The 19,691-nt window shown below is 39.9% G+C and overlaps 1 protein-coding gene across 2 annotated transcripts in view; it reads right to left on the reverse strand.

Annotated features, from left to right (window-relative positions):
* The window catches only part of mybbp1a (MYB binding protein (P160) 1a), a 74,192-nt gene that overhangs the window by 31,806 nt on the left and 22,695 nt on the right, over positions 1-19,691 (reverse strand). For both annotated transcript variants that reach the window (XM_028032481.1, XM_028032482.1), the window contains exons 11-18: positions 10,039-10,167; positions 3,401-3,598; positions 3,204-3,312; positions 2,610-2,703; positions 2,366-2,523; positions 1,009-1,128; positions 797-928; positions 538-711 (exon numbers count right to left, since the gene is read on the reverse strand). In XM_028032481.1, coding sequence (XP_027888282.1) covers positions 538-711; positions 797-928; positions 1,009-1,128; positions 2,366-2,523; positions 2,610-2,703; positions 3,204-3,312; positions 3,401-3,598; positions 10,039-10,167 — 1,114 coding nt within the window. The remainder of the gene's footprint in view (positions 1-537; positions 712-796; positions 929-1,008; positions 1,129-2,365; positions 2,524-2,609; positions 2,704-3,203; positions 3,313-3,400; positions 3,599-10,038; positions 10,168-19,691) is intronic.

The following is a 19,691-nucleotide window of genomic DNA, read 5'->3' on the forward strand; positions in this document are numbered from 1 at the left end:
AATGGTAAAATAATGCAAGAACACTATACATTATTGATCTTTGGTTCCCAAAGATCAATAAAATTAACATTTAGCACTGGACCTGGAAGACATTTTAAATTCGATGTCTCTAAACAAAATTGTCCTTCAAAAAAGGGGCTATTTGAGACCAATGCACCAGACTGAAGAGTTTTGTCATCCAGTTTTTGGTAGAAAGAGAGATAAGAAAGAAAAACAATAAACAAATAACAAAACATTAATTATCCAAGCTTTTTTCCTCATTAAAACAATTCTTTTCTTGTAATTTTAAGACTTTATTCTGGTAAAATTTATTTTTAATTCTGCTAATATAATGATTAATTTCTCGTAGTTCATACAATTCATATTGAGATGATTGAAATAAAAAACATTTTTGACATTTTTTTTTGTCATTTGCATTTTTGTCTTTTAGAAAATAAAGCAACAAAAGAAAACTTATTAAAATCAAATGTGGTATAAAAGAGATTGGAGATTTTATTTTTAAGCCATCTTGGCCAGCTCTAGCTGAGGGTAAGTTACCTTAATCTTAAATTCCCGGACCAGACCCCTCTCTTTCTGCAGCTTCATCTTCTCATTTTTCTTTGCCTGAATCTTCTTCTTTTGTTCTGAGAACAGCGCCGACAGGCTCTTATCGAGCTGCATCATAGCTTCATCATCCAGATCTTCATCGCTGCTGGCGTCCTCCTCTGTGGCCTAAATAAGCAGCATTTTATTACAAAGATAAGCTGAAGAGGTTTAGACTTAGAACCAGACAGGAAGTGCTGACTGGATGACTCACCAGAGCGTTCTGCTGCTGGAGGACCTTCATCAACTCATGGCAAAAGTTTTGGTCCACTTCTCCCTCCTCCCTCTCTTTTTCCTCCTCCTCACCCTCACTCTCCTCATCAGAGCCATCCTCTGACTCATCATCCTAGCCATAAAATATTTTTGTTAAATCAGCCTCTACATCTGTAAACTGTGTGAAACTACAGAAGAGGGAAAGTCTGTAACCTCCATGTCTTCATCTTGTTCCTCGTCATCATCATCCTTCAGTTTCTTTTGTGTTTTGTTTCTGTCGTCAGTGACGACTACAGCGCTGTCTTCCTCATCTTCCTTCTCTGGGTCCAAGACCTTTCAGAAAAACACAGCAACACTTCCTAAAAATATGCACACAAGCAGTAAATCTGTTTTTTGTATCAGACTAAAATTTTTACCTTTTTCTCCAATTTTCTAGGGCTGCAACTAAAAACGGTCTTAGTTATTGATTCATTTATTGATTATTCTGATGACTAATTAGCAAATGCTCCATATCTTCATTTAAGGTGTTTTTATATAACATTAGAAATACATTAAAAGATGCAAACAAACAAATAAATCAATTTATATTTTAAATATAAAATAAAACATTTCATTGTCTACGATGCAACAATATAGCATCCTTTTGTGAATTTGAACCACTTAAAGCTAAAGCTATGCCACTTCAGGTGTTTGGTTATGAAATATATGCGGACAAAAGTGTTTTTCCCCAACTTAAATGCAACACGTATTTTAGATAAAAACAAATTGAATGTTTTTGTCTTAAAAACATGCAATTTTAAGACAAAAACATGTCTTAAACATGCTCGGAATATTTTTGTTTTCAGCAAATGCCCTTTTTTGAGTCTGCATATTTCAGTTAGCAATTAATTAATTACTAAATTAATTGACGATTGATGATTTATCAAAATTAATTGTCTTGACCTTAGTTTATTCTAATAATTCAGTTATGGCAAAATATTGGCATGCAGTGTCCGGTATCGGATGCAAAATGTAATTTATTAAGTTTTGTTTTGAAATATAAACACTACAAGCTCCTTAAGTTCCACCTTAATAACTCTCATTCAGTCTCATGGTGGAGTAGCGTCAACTTATTAAAAAATTACTGATGTGGTAGTACACATTTACAGACAAAAGAAGGTGCTTTTGTTAATTCAGTCAGCATTTATTTCAGCCAACAAAATAAAGTCGAAATGTATTAAATTTTTAAAATCCAGCATATTATAAAAAATGTAACCCATTGTGTTATGGAAAGATGGTGGATACAAGAGCCAACTGGCCTCTTAATTAATCGTTAGTCGATCGATAAAAATCAATTTTAGATTAACTCAATTCATAACTTGCACTCCCATTTTCAATGAAAGTTTCTCAATAAATTCCCACACCGCCCATCAAAGATGTCACAGAAGTAACATTTAAAATCAAGATGTTTCAGCCAAGAAGGACAGAAACAAATATAAGCAATTATAGGGAAATTAGTCAAATAAAATAATTAACAGGTTACTTCCTGAAAATGTACAGGTTTAAAATCCAGTTTCTACCGATTACTCACATCTACGATGGCAGTGAGTGCTGCTGCAGTTACGTGGGGGCAGATGGAGCTGAAGACCGCCCTGCAGACCTGCCTGATGTGTCTGCTCTGCTGGGACAGCAGGGACAGCAGGATGTCGACCATCACCTCCACCCACTCTGGCTCCTCTTCGTCCATAGCTGCAACACGTTCATGTTACAGGTGGAGTTAATTATTATTCTGAAGGTCGGTGCTGGTTATTTAAATCGGAGTTACTCAGCCTCACCTTGTTGTTTCTTCTTCTTGTTGGTTTTCTTCTCCTGGGCTTTATCAATGCAGCTCTGCAGGTCCTTCATAATGTCCAGCACCTCATCTGGAGCCTTAAGGACAGAGAAATTCAAGTTAAACATCTGGACTCTAAGAGCTACAGAAATCCTCTCCTGCAGCAGAGTTTCCAAAAGTGCTCAAAACTTTGTCGATATTCCATATTCGTCAAAAAATAAACAAACAATTTATGTATTTTTTTCCATTGACGAAGAAATGCAATTAAAATCTTGTGAATACGTTTTTTAAAAAAAACATGCTGCGCCATAATCCTCCTACTACTTCCTGTTATCTTCTTCCTCTTTTCCACCAGTAGTAACATCCGGGTGTTGATAATGTGACTACTGATACAAAAAAATTGTTTCCATGCAGTTTTGCGCAATACACAAATTTTTATACAGCCGAAAAACCACGTCACCCTAGCAAAAAGCGTTTTATCGAATGTCATGAGTTTTTTAAAACTTTGTATGTTTCCATTAAGCAGATTTTTTTTTCCTAACTACAATTATAGGTTCAATGGAAGCACAGTTATTAATCCTCAAAAAGCTGTTTTGACCTTGAAGAGGAGCATGCCGATCAGCAGGAAGAGCTGCTGGAACGCAGCGCTCTCTGTCGTCAGGCCTTTCTTTGCTTTTCTTTTCAAATTCGCCACTGACTGCAGCATGCTGACAAACAAACAAACAAAAAAAACATTTTCTTTAAACTGTAAGTGATCAGGCATGTAAAATAAGACATAATCCTTCTCTGTCCTACCCGTCCCAGGCCTGTTTTTGCTCAGCGCTGAACGGCTGGACGCTTTGGACGTGTTTGGGATGGCTGAGCAGCAGCTGAGTATACTGGACCAGGTGGTAGATCCACATGGTGCCATCTGCCGTTACACCAACAGATCGCTTCTGATTGACAGCTGTGCTGTCGTCGATGAGTGGCATGTGGTGCAAGGACATGAGAAGCCTGGATGGAAGATAGAAAAATGTATGTATACCTTCCTTTGGACAAAAAAAGAAACTCACTCAGCCATCTTGTTTAACAAACCTTGCTTAAAATGGGCAACAAAATTAGTGGGGCTGAAACAATCACATTAATTGTGATCAATCAATTACTGAAATAACAGTCAGCTAATTTAGCAATCAAGTAATGATTATCTGGCGCATACATATTCAAAAAGAGGCAATTTGCTGAGAGAACGACACACTCAAGAGCAGTAATTAAGCAAAAACTGTACAAAAAATATTAACATTTTGTATTTAAGAGAAAAAAACCCTTTGTGGCAGTTTTATCTTCACATGGTTCAAATTCTGTAAAACAAAATCCCATCAAGCACCTTCTTATATCTAATTATTAATCAATTAATGTAAAAAATAATCAATAGTTCAGCCCTACACTGTACTGATGTTAAGTCAAGCAGAAAGGGCTGAGCTTTTCACACTATGATTTTAAAAGCATTTTTAGCTGCAGATGAATCCATTGCTCCAAATGATCAAGTGTTCATTAAAGAAATGCTGTGTTACTGCACTGTAGGTAATACAATTATCATTTCATATTTGAAATATTAATTGAATTTAGTTTAATTTATTTGCATCTTTTAATATATATTAGAGGATTCTTGTTTCCTGTTTTAGTAGAAGAAGTTTTACAGGAACATTAATTTGTTTTGCTAAAGTCAGCAAAAAAATGTGTTGCCATTCCTGCCAAGTGCCAATACAACAGCTGTAGACAGATGCAACTTATTCAGTTAAATTACACTATGTGGCTAAAACTAAAATTACATATTTCATGTGTTTTCGCAGTAAGTGAATAATCTGCACAAACGTTTATTCTGATAATTAATCATTTATTCAGGTAAAAAAAAAAAAAATGACGCGTTCTGCAGATTTTTCCTTTAAAAAAATAAAATGCAGGGCTGATCAGTTGAATATTTTTTTTGATTGACTAACTAAAAATGGGAAAGCAAAAGGTGTTCAATAGGACTTTTCTTTTTTTTTGTTGTACCAGTTGTATGGGGGAATTTCTCTGCCATAAATCGAGAGCACACATTTTCAGTCTAAAAGCAGGATTTCATGTCTTTTGTTCTCAAAACTTGTAACGCATGTACTCAAATATTTCTCCTCGCGCTCTTGCAGAGCTCTCTGCTCGTTTAGTTAACATTTTCTGCTTGCTTCTGGAACAAAAATGCACCGTTGACTGGCAACCTCTCAGCCAATAGAATGAAAGTGTTTTACAGGTGTACCTGTGTGGCTACTATCCATTGCAGCAACCTGCACCACCAACTGGATGTAAGCAGAAACAACAACTTTCTGCTCCATGTTACACTAACATCCACTAGCAGTGTGCTACTGATCACTAGCAGCCTTCTGACATGACCTTACCAGAGGGGCCGCTTTTCAATGGCTGATGCCCATTCTACGTGGTCACATGCGTGGCCGTCTCACAAACACACGCTTCTCGTTAGCCAAGTACAGCATAATGACAGAACTGATACAACTTCTACACCTTGAAGCCTGTCTGCTACACAGTCTTACGTTAGCTAAACAGATCAATATGCAATGTGTACTGTATCTGGCATACACTAAAGATTTTATTTAGCAGAAAAGGCTTTGGACTAAACTGTTACTCGTGTTAGCCACTCTAGCACCAAATACAGCTAGTCAATCAACCATGGCTGTGTTCAGGGAAGCACTGATTAATAATCAAGAAATAAATATCAAGCCTGGAAACTTGATATCGTCACGGACTGAATGTTATGTTTTTAACGTAATCTTTGCTCGTCTTGCGGGGCGCAGGCAGTTGCCACGGTAACAGGTATGCTTAAACTACAAAGAGAGTACTGAGCTGCTACTTCAATCTGGTGCCCAGTTTTACGAACATGGAGATAAGGCTGGTAAACTCCTGGCTCACCAAATTCGACGAGTGTCAGCCTCTCGCCACATCTCTCAGATCCAAACTACCCAAGGCATCACAACTGACCCAATGGAAATTAATTTGGCCTTCAAGGATTTCTATAGGTCATTATACTCCTCAGAATGTACTCCTTCTGTAACCGACTTTGATAACTTTTTTAACAATTTGGAAGTTCCCACCATTAATCAGGGTGTAGCCGACGATCTTGAGAGACCTATTGTAATCTCCGAACTCACTGAGGCAGTTAAGGCCCTGCAGGGGGGTAAATGTCCAGGCCCTGATGGGTACCCTTGTGAGTTTTATAGAATATTTTGGGACAAGCTTTCTCCACTACTTTTAGAGGTATACAACGAATCTTTAACCTCTGGATGTCTACCACAGACCCTTAATCAGGCAGTTATTACTCTACTGGCTAAAAAAGGCAAAGACCCTCAACTCTGCTCTTCCTATCGCCCGATAAGTTTACTTAATGTTGACTTTAAATTGCTAGCAAAAACAATAGCTCTAAGACTAGAAACAGTGCTTCCCACTGTGGTTGGGATAGATCAGACCGGATTTGTACAAAATAGGAACTCCTTTTCCAACATAAGACAACTCTTTAATGTAATTTACAGCCCACCCTCTGTCAGTACTCAAGAAGTTGTGATATCTTTAGATGCTGAAAAGGCCTTTGACAGAGTGGAGTGGACATATTTATTCTACTCGATTAAGAAATTTGGCTTTGGGGAAAATTTTCTGTCGTGGATTAAGTTACTTTACTCTGACCCATATGCATCGATTAGGACAAATAATACTCAATCTGACTATTTTCGCCTCAGTCGCTCTACTCGCCAAGGCTGCCCACTGAGTCCCTTATTATTTGCTTTGGCAATTGAACCCCTCGCAATTGCGCTTAGATGTAATACAAGTATTATAGGTATTAAGAGGAATGGTACGGAAACAAAGGTCTCTTTATATGCTGATGATCTTCTTTTGTACATTTCTAATTTGAATATTTCTATTCCTGCTGTACTTGCCACACTTGATAAATTTGGGCAGCTGTCAGGCTATAAATTAAACCTCAGCAAAAGTGAATTACTCCCAGCTAATGCCTTAGCCAAGAGTTACCCACTGCACACATTACCATTTAAGGTCATAGACCAGAGCTTTACCTATTTAGGAATCCAGGTTACATCTAAATACGAGGATCTTTTTAAAGCTAACTTTTCTCCTTTATTAGTGCATGTTAAGGAGGACTTTGATCGTTGGTCGATGCTTGGCCTCTCGTTGGTTGCTCGGGTTAATTCAATCAAAATGAACATCCTTCCACGTTTTTCCTACCTATTTCAGTGCATTCCTATCTTTCTCTCACGGTCCTTTTTTAGCAAACTCGATAGTATAATTACCAAATTTCTCTGGAATGGGAAGGCCCCTCGTATACGCACTCAATTCTTACAAAGACCTAAAAGGCTTGGGGGGATGGCCTTGCCAAATTTTAGATATTATTATTGGGCTTCAAATATTAGACTTTTTAGATATTGGCTCCAGTCAGATAGCCCTTCTTCTCCAGCTTGGCTTGTTATGGAGGCCAACTCTGTAAAACCTGTGTCCTTGGCAGCCTTACTACATTCACCATTACAGTCCTCAACTAAACCTTATACTTCTAATAAACTAGTTGATGCATCCTTGAGGCTGTGGATGCAATTCAGACGGCATTTTGGCTTGCAATCTCTTTATGTCTATTCCCCTATAGCTTCAAATCATACCTTTCAGCCGTCTCTCACAGATGGTATCTTCCTGTCGTGGCGGAGAACAGGAATTTCAACTTTTCATGATATGTATATTGATAATACTTTTGCCTCATTCCAACAAATCTCTGAAAAGTTTGGTATCCCGCGCCATCATTTTTTTAGATACTTGCAAGTGCGCAGCTTTGTCCGCTCTACTTATTCAGATTTTCCCAACCTTCCCAAAGATTCACCTTTAGAAATTTTTCTAAAACCTACTGTCAAATTGAAAGGAGCCATATCTTTTATTTACAATCAAATCACGCTTCTACGCCCACAAACCCTGAATTCCTATAGATCACTTTGGGAGGAAGACCTTGGACAGACCATTTCAGAGGATCTTTGGACACTAATCCTGTCATTGGTGCATAAGTCCTCTATTTGTGCCAGACATAATTTAATTCAATGCAAACTTGTGTATCGCACTTATTATACTAAAGCACGTCTGGCCAAGTTTTACACCAACGTTTCTCCTGCCTGCGATAGATGCCAACATTCTCCAGCCAATTTGATCCATACTATCTGGCTTTGCCCTCAGCTTTCTAACTATTGGTCCAAAGTTTTTGCTATTCTGTCAGATATTTTTGACAAGAAATTGGAGCTTGACCCCTTGACTGCTTTGTTTGGAGTTGAACCTCCACAGTCCACCCTGTCCTCCTTTCAGAAATCCTCCTTGGCTTTCTTGACTTTTTTGGCACGGAGAGTGATTATAATAAAATGGAAGTCGCCTCAACCTCCATGATATACCCACTGGCTTAGAGATACACTGTATTTCATTAAACTTGAGAAAATCCGTTTTACTTTAAGAGGCTCTTCTACGAGATTTTTGGGTTTGTGGAGCCCCTTATTAAGAACCCTTAGAAAGATTAATTTCCCTAATATTCCCGACTGATAAGGTAGTACCTACTTTATGTAGCTGATGTTTATTATTCGTATCAATATTTCTCTTTCTTTCATCTTCTTCCTTGAGTTAAGTTTGGTTGATACATTAACAGAAGTATCCCCTGGCACCTGATTTTTTATTTTTTTTTATTTTATTTATTTATTTATTTTTTTTCTCTCGTTTTTCGAGTGTGTGTTTGTATGGGTTGAGGGAAAGAAATTTACATATATTTAGTACTGTGGTCCTTTTTTATTTTGTTTATCTTATGATATATCTGTTTCTGTCCGCTAACGCAATATGCTTACTTTGACTTGATCCATTTTATGTATTTTGTGTAGGTGTATATATGTGAGTATAATTGGGCTTGTTCTAGCACAATTATGTTTGTATTTAAAGGTACACTGTAACTATATAACCATTGCATTGCCTTTACACTGTACCTCATGTTAAAGCATAAATAAATTTTGGGGAAAAAAAAAACTACAAAGAGAGAGAGAGAGAGTAAAAAGGTAGGAGTGGTTTTGAGTTGATCACCTGTTCGGGTTATTTTACCTTTGTTTCCCTTTGCTGTGGCTCATTACAGCCGCTATAGTTTCTAAACGTTGGACTAATTTCCTAGTTTGTTTGTGAGTATACATCATTCACAACAAACATCAAATAGAACAAATATATTTCATAAAATTTTAACAAACAAATGGCTTCTACCGCAGTAATTATGTGAAATTAAGTTAATTATATCTCAACTTCAGAAGATTTGCCTTTACCTTTACAAAGCTCTTTGGTTCCTCCTGTCAGTCTGTAGCTTCTCATATTGAGGTCATCAAACCAAATTTCAGATCTACCATAACTGACTGACACCTGCTGGCCTCAGGTTTGCAACCAGCTTGTGACTGAGAAACCAGTAACCTTCTCCCAGATGATGACATAAACTTGTTAGTTCCTCTGTCCATTGTAGTAGCTGATATATTGTGAAAATCTGGTAGAAATGATGCAATAATCGGGCGTGCGTGGTGGCGTAGAGGTTAGCGCGACCCATATTTGGAGGCCTTGAGTCCTCGACGCAGCCGGCGACTCCCGGACCCGACGACATTTGCCGCATGTCTTCTCCCCTCTCCTTCCCCGTTTCCTGTCAGCCTACTATCATAAAAGGGACACTAGAGCCCACAAAAGACCCCCTGGAGGGATTTAAAAAAAAAAAAAGAAAAGAAATGATGCACTAATCGAGTCATGTTTACATAGAAACAACGAGCTTGGAGGCTTTGTTTGTGAGACTTGCGGTCACATGGGTCGGTTATGGGTAGAGCTTGGTAAGGTCCATTAAGCAGGAGTTTGTTCACCCAACCAACTCCCTACATGGTGGGTGGTGGAGGTTGCAGGCTGAAAATGTGTGCTCTCAATTTATAGCAGAAAAAAACAACGGTGAAGCAAAAACTATGCCACTTAAGTTCTGGGTAGGACATATTTACAGACAAAGGTTTTTTTTTTTTTTATCTTAAATGTAAAATTTAAATTTTTTTATACAGTTTTGGCATAAATACTTCTCTGAGTGTCATTCTTTCTGGAAATTGACTTTTCTGAGTCTGTACATTCTAGTAGCCAATAATCGAATACTAAATTAGTTGAGAACCTTTTCAGTAATCCAAATAATTACAATTAATCTTTTCAGCCCTAATTGTTGCTTTCCTTGTATTGGTGCAGGTTAACATAAATGGAACATAAATGAATGTTTTTCTTGAACTCAAAATCTCTCTCCGAGGTTATTCCAAGATAAACTTTTCCTTCTTTTTGGTTTCAAAAAAACAAAACTACTGCAATAAATAAATGTTGGAATAAAACTGTCTAACCCAAAGAATGAATTAACAAGGGCTCCTCTGGTTTCGTCATCCAGTGGGATGGAAAGATTTTCGCTCGTCTCTGCAATATCCGAGGTAGTAGCCTTCTTGGCGCTGAAGAAAGCATGGAAAAAGACAAACCTGGAAAAAAAGACAAAACAAACTCAGTGACTTCTCTTCAGCTTTACAGAGGACTTGAATGTTGCTGGCTAGGAGCTACATTTTGATGCTCAATTCGGATATTTTGCTGAAATCAGATCTGGTTTTGCATGGTCATTCATACTAGTAATTAAACTTGACCTCAATGAGACTGTTGTGTGAACAGTGTACGCATGCGCAGAAGAAGAACATTCACGTTGCACAGCAGTGCATCGTTTACAGAAGTAATAATGTGTAGATTAAGTTCTTCAGCAATGGGAGCCGACAGTATTGTCACAAGATCATAACAAGATGAAGGAAGCTAATAAAACAAAGGCAATAACAACGGCCTTTTGTTTAGGATTGACTCCAATGGTAAAATTAGCCCGTGGTAATGGCAAACTATTTCTCTGTTGTTCCAAAACAATGTTAACACTTATTTGGCTTTAATACATTGGACTGATGATTCTAACTTGGTTTAATGATCATTTGAGATGATCTCTCCCAAAAAGAGTCCAGGGCAACACCATTGTGGTAACGATAAAAATTATGATGAAAAACTATTTATGTTTATTTATGCCCACTACTAATTATGACATGTCTCAAATCAATGGCATAAAAGTTGGATAAAAATGACATGACTGTTCAGAGTGCAAGTGCTTTGAAAACAATCGTTATGTGTCCGAATTAGTTCCACATATAGAAGTGGCACAGATCTGATTTTTTGGGCGGAGGGGAGAAAAGACTGGAATTTGGCGGTTCAGACCATGCATATATAAAACTGTTGAGGATAAAATTATCGTGGAGGATGAATTTTTACACTTTCTTTCTATCAAACTCAAGACTCTTTGCCAGGATGAGATTGTTTTGTTGGCCGTCAACACTTTTGACTCAGACTGGATAGAAACATCAAAGAAGACGCTGTATGAGCTCTGCACTTCTTCTCAGCATAACATCTCGTATAAAGGAGCACAATAGGATATCAACAATGTGAAGGCCTGCCTCAAAGTGCTAAATGAATACCGGGACAAAATTCCTAGACTTGTGTCCCATTACTTGGATGAGTTGCCTCCTGTGACTTTTACCAACATGGTTGTCTGCGGCTTGCTACGCAAAACAGCTCCACGTTGCAGTATCTGCCAGGAAGCAAACACTTCAAGCTCAGGCTGAAGTAAGTCAAGGTCTTCACGATGTTATGGCAGACCTGCGAAGCCGGGTGTCTGCTCTAGAACAATGCACCGATCAAGGATGCAAAAGCCGATCTGTACCGGTGAAGGAGAAGGGTGCGGCGGACATGGATTTGAACATTGACCTGGATATGGAACACCATCTTCAAGGTCTGGAGGGGGATTCTCTCTCAACTGTAAAGGGAGATACTCCAGCGGTGTGTACCGGAGAAACTACGCCATCTCCGGGATCTCCTAAGTGGAGCCAGGTCGTGAAACAGCACCACCGACAGCCCAAAGGTCCCACGGTTGTGAAGACGACAACTCACTCCGGCCCTTCACTGGGACACAGGAAAGCTGGCCAAACTATTGTTGGTACAGGAGCCACAAGGAACATCAAAATGGTGAAAACAAAACTGCTGAGTGTTTTTGCCTCTAAATTCTCACCTGACTTGGAAGCGGAAACACTATGTGTTTATCTTAAAACCAAACTTGGGCATAATGTAACATGCCAGAGAATCAGTTCTGTTAATACCAGGTACGCCTCATTCAAGGTTTCTGCCGAATGTAGTGAGGTGGCTGTCATGTACAACCCAGAGCTCTGGCCTGAGGGAACCATTGTGAGAAGGTTTTATGAGCCACGCGAAACTATCATCGGCGTAAATGCTACCCTTTCTTCCATAGACATAGGCGCGCCTATTGCTGGCGTGAGCACAAAGTCATAAATATTATGGACATTAAAGTCATCTCTTACAACTGTCATGGCCTGCACTTAGGGCAGAGAGCAGATGATAAAGCTCACCGTTTGGTTGTCGACCAGTTGTTGCATCTTGTGCTTGCAAGAAACATTTTTAGCCAAACAGGATTTAAAAGGACTAACTATCAATGACAGTTTCCTGGGTGCTGGAGAATCTACTACTGATCTCAGTTTGGGAATTAAGAGAGGAAGGATACCAGGAGGGGTGGCTATATTATGGAAAAAAAGCCTGGACTCAGTGATAAATGTCATGAGATTAGGTGTGGATTGGTGTATTGCAGTACATGTGAAACAGAATGACAAAGAATTTATTATTTTAAATGTCTATGCTCCATATGAATGTCATCATAATGAAGAAGAATACCTTAGTAAACTTGCTTATATTAGCTCTTTTATGCAAAATGAGAAGCCAAAAAGTATTTATGTTATGGGTGACATGAATGCAGACATCTCAGATAAAAACTCGCTGTTTGCTAAACATCTGATTAAATTTTTTTTTTTTTACCCCTCCAGGGGGTCTTTTGTGGGCTCTAGTGTCCCTTTTACGAAAGTAGGCTGACAGGAATGGGGAAGGAGAGGAGGGAAGACATGCAGCAAATGTCGTCGCGTCCGGGAGTCGAACCCGCGCCGGCCGCGTCGAGGACTCAAGGCCTCCAAATATGGGTCGCGCTAACACCTACGCCATCACGTTACGCCCACATCTGATAAATTTTTGTATAGATTTTAATTTAATATTGTCAAGTAAAGAACTTTTGCCAGCTGCAAGTTACACTTATATAAGTGAAGCCTGGCATACTACATCTTGGTTGGACCATTGTATCAACAGCAGATGCTCATGCTGCTTTGATATATACACTGCTCAAAAAAATAAAGGGAACACTCAAATAACATCCTAGATCTGAATGAAAGAAAAATTCTCATTGAATACTTTGTTCTGTACAAAGTTGAATGTGCTGACAACAAAATCACACAAAAATCATCAATGGAAATCAAATTTATTAACCAATGGAGGCCTGGATTTGGAGCCACACACAAAATTAAAGTGAAATAACACTACATGCTGATCCAACTTTAATGTAATGTCCTTAAAACAAGTCAAAATGAGGCTCAGTATTGTGTGTGGCCTCCACGTGCCTGTATCACCTCCCTACAACGCCTGGGCATGCTCCTGATGAGGTGGCGAATGGTCTCCTGAGGGATCTCCTCCCAGACCTGGACTAAAGCATCCGCCAACTCCTGGACAGTCTGTGGTGTGACGTTGGTGGATGGAGCGAGACATGATGTCCCAGATGTGCTCAATCAGATTCAGGTCTGGGGAACGGGCTGGCCAGTCCATAGCTTCAATGCCTTCATCTTGCAGGAACTGCTGACACACTCCAGCCACATGAGGTCTAGCATTGTCCTGCATTAGGAGGAACCCAGGGCCAACCGCACCAGCATATGGTCTCACAATGGGTCTGAGGATCTCATCTAGGTACCTAATGGCAGTCAGGCTACCTCTGGTGAGCACATGGAGGGCTGTGCGGCCCTCCAAAGAAATGCCACCCCACACCATTACTGACCCACTGCCAAACCGGTCATGCTGAAGGATGTTGCAGGCAGCAGACCGCTCTCCACGGCGTCTCCAGACTCTGTCACATGTGCTCAGTGTGAACCTGCTTTCATCTGTGAAGAGCACAAGGCGCCAGTGGTAAATTTGCCAATCCTGGTGTTCTCTGGCAAATGCCAAGCGTCCTGCACGGTGTAGGGCTGTGAGCACAAACCCCATCTGTGGACGTCGGGCCCTCATACCATCCTCATGGAGTCGGTTTCTAACCATTTGTGCAGACACATGCACATTTGTAGCCTGCTGGAGGTCATTTTGCAGGGCTCTGGCAGTGCTCCTCCTTTTCCTTCTTGCACAAAGGCGGAGGTAGCGGTCCTGCTGCTGGGTTGTTGCCCTCCTACGGCCTCCTCCACGTCTCCTCGTGTACTGGCCTGTCTCCTGGTAGCGCCTCCAGCCTCTGGACACTACGCTGACAGACACAGCAAACCTTCTTGCCACAGCTCGCATTGATGTGCCATCCTGGATGAGCTGCACTACCTGAGCCACTTGTGTGGGTTGTGGAGTCCATCTCATGCTACCACGAGTGTGAAAGCACCACCAACATTCAAAACTGACCAAAACATCAGCCAGACAGCATAGGTACTGAGAAGTGGTCTGTGGTCCCAACTGCAGAACCACTCCTTTATTGAGTGTGTCTTGCTAATTGCCAATAATTTCCACCTGTTGTCTATTCCATTTGCACAACAGCAGGTGAAATTGATTGTCAATCAGTGTTGTTTCCTAAGTGGACAGTTTGATTTCACAGAAGTTTGATTTACTTGGAGTTATATTGTGTTGTTTAAGTGTTCCCTTTATTTTTTTGAGCAGTGTATTAATATCTTATACAATGTGTCCACTGTTGATCACATCCCCTTCGAGGTATCAATTAGATTTGATCATGTACCTGCAACTGTAAATAAGAACAGTATTCAAAATCAGACACATATAGACTGGTCTTCTTTATCTACTGAACAAGTAGCCCGTTACTATGCCCAAACTGATCAATTGTTATCTACCATTAATTTATCAAGAGAGGCAGTTACTTGCACAGACTGCAACTGCTCTAATATTCCACCTATGTCAGTTAGTTGGATTCCAGTTATATTGGTTCTATAACCAATATAACTGGATTATATTGAAGCGCTACTGGGAGCTAGCTTCCCAGTAGCACTTCAATTAAAAGTATTGTAAAGGTTAAAAATAGACCAGGCTGGAACACATATGTGTCTAAATTCCACAGTGAAGCCCGCGAAGCTACTACTTCTTGGGCTCTAGCAGGTAAACCTAGGTAGGGCCCTATATTTGAATATAAAAAGTTGTCTAATGCAAAATACAAATATGAACTATGCTTCATTAGACAGAATGAGCAAACCATGAGGGCTGATTCCTTGGCAAAAAAAGCTTATCAGTAAGGATACAAAAACCTTTTGGAAAGAGATTAAAACTATCAATAATAGTAAATCCTCCCTCCCTTGCACTGTGGATGGTGTTTCTGGGGTGAATATGATTGTAGATTTTTGACAACACCACTACAGCAAGTTATTTACCTGTGTACTGAGTGAACCCTTTCAGGTTGACAAGGTTAGTACTGTAGAAACTATCAAAACACACGAGGTCTATCAAGCAATTAAAGAATTGTCTGTACATAAATCTATAGGAATGGATCTTATTTCAGCTGAATATTTCAAATTTGCCAGTTCAGGGGTAGTCCCTCTTCTTGCCTTGTGTTTCACTGGTTTTATTATGCATGGTTTTATTCCTGAAACCTTGATGAATGTTCTTCTACTTCCTGTGATTAAAAACAAAGCTGGTAATACATGTTTGTTCTGTCCCAACAGTGTCTGGAGCCTCTTTCCATGCCATTTCTTGTGGTTGCTTTAAATTTTATTGCATTACTATTTTCCTATGGTGTTCATGAAGGTCAGTAAACTATGTCTCCAAAATTTATATCAATGTGGGGCGTCTATGCCTACTCCATGCCCACTAGGAGCAGTGGTTAGTTTGCTATAGGTAGTTCTGCTTTTTCTTATTCCGAGGTTGTTAGTTACTGGAAAATTGGATCTCTGAGAATGTTAATTTTGAAGAGCTTGCTGCCACATTGTTGTTTTTTGTTTGGGAGCTGTTTATGTTTGGGGAGGGGGGGGGGGAGGTATGGGAGAGGCTAAGGTCACAGCCAGGGGTCTCGCAGGGTACTGTAACTTATCTTCACCTCTTTTGTTTCAGTCTCTGCCTGCCATACTGCTATCACACATCAAAGTAGGGTAACACGCAAACTGAAATCATACGAGTAAATTTTTTAAGTTGGAATGTCAAAGGTTTAAACCACCCAGTGAAGAGAAAGACGTTTTTTTCCCATATTAAACGATTTAATACGGATGTGGCGTTTCTGCAGGAGACTCACATCAGGAGCTCGGACGGGGGTCGTCTCCTGGCATGCTGGAGGGGACAATGTTTTCACTCCCATTTTCAAGTTAAGGCACGAGGGGTCTCTATACTGATCTGCCAGAACACTCCGTTTGAGGCCGATAATGTGGTGGCTGATAAACATGGCAGATTTATTATAGTAAGTGGGAAACTGCAAGGCACAACATAGTTGTTTTAAACAACTATTTTCTTTCCTACCTGACATTAATAAAATATTCACTGGTCCTAGGGGGTGATTTCAACTGTTGGCTGGACCCAGCTTTGGACTGCTCATCCCTTAAAAGTAATGTCATAAGCAAGTCTGCATCTGTCATCCAAACCTTTCTATCCGAGTACGGGCTGTGTGATGTGTGGCGTACTTTAAATCCTGACAAGAGAGAGTACTCGTACGTACGTCTCACATGTACACAAAACCTATTCAAGAATCGATTATTTTATTACAGATGCTAAATGGCTGCAGCAGATATGTTCCTGTGACTATCAAAGCATAGTTATTTCAGACCATGCCCCACTCACTTTGTCCCTGTCCCTTCCTCACCTCCCCCTAAGAACTGGACCATGGCGTTTCAATTCAACCCCGCTGTCGGATGAAAACTTTAAGTTTATTCAAGATGAGATACATGTCTTTTTTGCTACTAACTCTTCCCAAGAGACCTCCAGCCTTGTGGTATGGGATGCTTTTAAGGCCTACATTAGAGGCCGGATTATTGCCTATTCAGGCAAAATTAAAAAACAGGCCACCTATGAACAGAACAACCTAATTCAACAAATCAAAGAGGTTGATGTAAAATATGCTCTGAATCAGTGTCCTGAACAGTTCAAAAGGCGTGTTGAACTTAAAACAAGGCTTGATCTATTGACAACACACTCATCTGAACGCCTGCTTTTACACAACAAATCCAAATTGTATGTGCATGGCGACAAACCCGATAAACTATTAGCAACCATGCTCAAGGGCCGTCGGGCAAGACATTCTAGAATTCGAAAACAAGATGGCAGTATAGTCACAGATCACGGTCAAATTAATGATGCATTCAGGGACTTTTATGAGGAGCTCTACAGCTCACAATCACAGAGCAATTCTAACATGACTGATGATTTCCTAGCTAAACTTCACATCCCTGTAATTTCACCAGAACTTAAGAACAAGTTAGATGAACCCATCTCCCAGTCAGAAGTCTCCCTAGCAATAGCCTCAATGCAATCTGGCAAATGCCCAGGACCGGATGGTCTTCCCTCGGAATTTTTCAAACAATTCTCAGACTTACTCTCTGTGCAGCTCAGCTCCACCCTTACTGATTGTTTTAAACAAGGATCCCTTCCTCAATCATTTTACCAAGCTTGTATCACACTTAATTCAAAAAAGGGCAGTGGAATGCACCTCATACAGACCTATCTCCCTTCTAAATACAGATGTCAAAATCTTAGCCAAAATTCTTGCCCGTAGACTTGAAACAGTTTTACCATCGGTTATTTCAAAAGACCAAACAGGCTTCATTAAAGGTCGGCACTCATATTTTAATGTTAGAAGACTGCTTAATATCGTTTATTCTAGTGCCCCAGATTCGGCTGAGTGTGTTGTCTCTTTGGACGCTGAAAAAGCCTTTGACAGGGTTGAATTTGATTATCTTTTTGCAGTCCTGAATAGATTTGGCTTTTGAGGAAACTTCATTTAATGGATTAAACTATTATACCAGCAACCGTCTGCTACGGTTCGTACCAATTTTCAGACCACAAAAACCATTTAAATTACAAAGAGGCACCCGTCAGGGCTGTCCTCTTAGCCCCCTGCTTTTTAATCTGGCCATAGAGCCCCTCGCCATTGCACTTAAAACCAGTAAAGAGATATCCAGCATTTGGAGGAATGATATGGAACATAAAGTGTCCATATGTCATATGTAAAAGGTCATCTTTATGCAGATGACCTTTTACTTTATATTTCCAAACCATCAACCTCATTGCCTTTTGCTCTCGATATATTTAGCCAATTTGGTCAGATTTCTGGGTATAAGCTGAACCTCACCAAAAGTGAGTTTTTCCCCTTAGGTAATAAAGTTAATATGTCAGATTTAGCTAATCTGCTGTTCAGAATTGAAAGACAAAAAATCACATACCTTGGTATCACAGTGACAAAAAAACATAAAAACCTGTTCAAAGAGAATTTGATTCAACTGTTGAACCAAGTGAAGGGATCCCTCACAGAGTGGACGCCCTTTTCCATGTCCCTTGTGGGACGTATCAACTCAATTAAAATGAATATACTACCCAAATTTCTATATCTCTTTCAGGCATTACCTATTTTTATTCCTAATACTTTTTTTAATGAGCTAGACTTGACTCTTTCATCTTTCATTTGGCAGGGTAAACGCCCAAGGCTTAATAAATTACAACTTCAAAAACCTAAACAGCAGCGGGGGGGGTTGCCTCCCCCAATTTCCGGTTTTATTATTGGGCCGCCAATCGTAGATGCTTAGTGTTTTGGTATTTTTACTATAACCTGGGTGGCTGTCCTGACTGGGTGGCTATGGAACTACGAAGTGGTAACAATCTATCCATCCCGGCCGTGCTCTGTTCCCCACTATCACTCTTTTCATCTAACCCTATTTTAAACCGTGTAGTGAAACACTCGCTGAAAATATGGGGCCAGTTTAGGAAATACTTTAAACTTCACAATTTTTCCCTCTTAAGTGCACTTAACCATTTTTTAAACCATCTGTTCAGAATGGAGTGTTCCTAGAGTGGCATCGGAGGGGGCTTACTTATTTTAGGGACCTTTTCATAGAGAAGAATTTGGCATCCTTTGAGGAACTTAGCCATAAATATGGTTTACCTAAATTCCATTTTTTTAGATATTTGCAAACCAGAAACTTTATTCAGTCTCACTTATCAGGCTCAGTTTCCCCGACAGAGCATACACTGTTGGAAACCGTCCTATTATTGAACCTGACTCGTAAAGGGCTGGTTTTGTGGCTTTATAATAAAATGTTGAATATGAAAGAGACCTCCTCACCTGAACTTAAAACTTCATGGGAAGAAGACTTGAATATGACTATACTGGATGAGACATGGGACTCTATACTAAAACTGGTGAATACAACATCTCTGTGTGCGCGCCATTGTCTCACTCAGTTCAAAATACGTAGTACATAGAGCCCATCTCTCCAAAAGCAAACTATCTCGTTTCTATCCAGAAGTCACCCCATACTGTGACAAATGCAAAACTGCCATAGCCACACTGGTCCATATGTACTGGTCCTGCCCCGCTCTTGGTCAGTTCTGGACAAATGTTTTCCATACAATGTCCGGGTTGGCCGGAGTGGTGGTAACATCTGGTCCTCTCTTGGCTCTCTTTGGTTTCAGTGGTGAGGGGCTGCCTTTACCAGCCTCTAAACGATAGGCACTGGCATTTTGCTCACTGTTAGCAAGGCGAACCGTTCTGACCAGATGGAAGGGTGTTGCTCCTCCAACTCACAAGCAGTGGCTCTGTGACAAAATGTTGTGTTTGAAACTGGAAAGAATTAGATGCTCTCTTTAACACTCAACTGGTAAATTTGAAAAAACATGGGGGCCCTTTCTTGACTCATTCAAAACATAC

This window comes from Xiphophorus couchianus, chromosome 11 (assembly GCF_001444195.1).
Source record: "Xiphophorus couchianus chromosome 11, X_couchianus-1.0, whole genome shotgun sequence".
Taxonomy (NCBI): domain Eukaryota; kingdom Metazoa; phylum Chordata; class Actinopteri; order Cyprinodontiformes; family Poeciliidae; genus Xiphophorus; species Xiphophorus couchianus.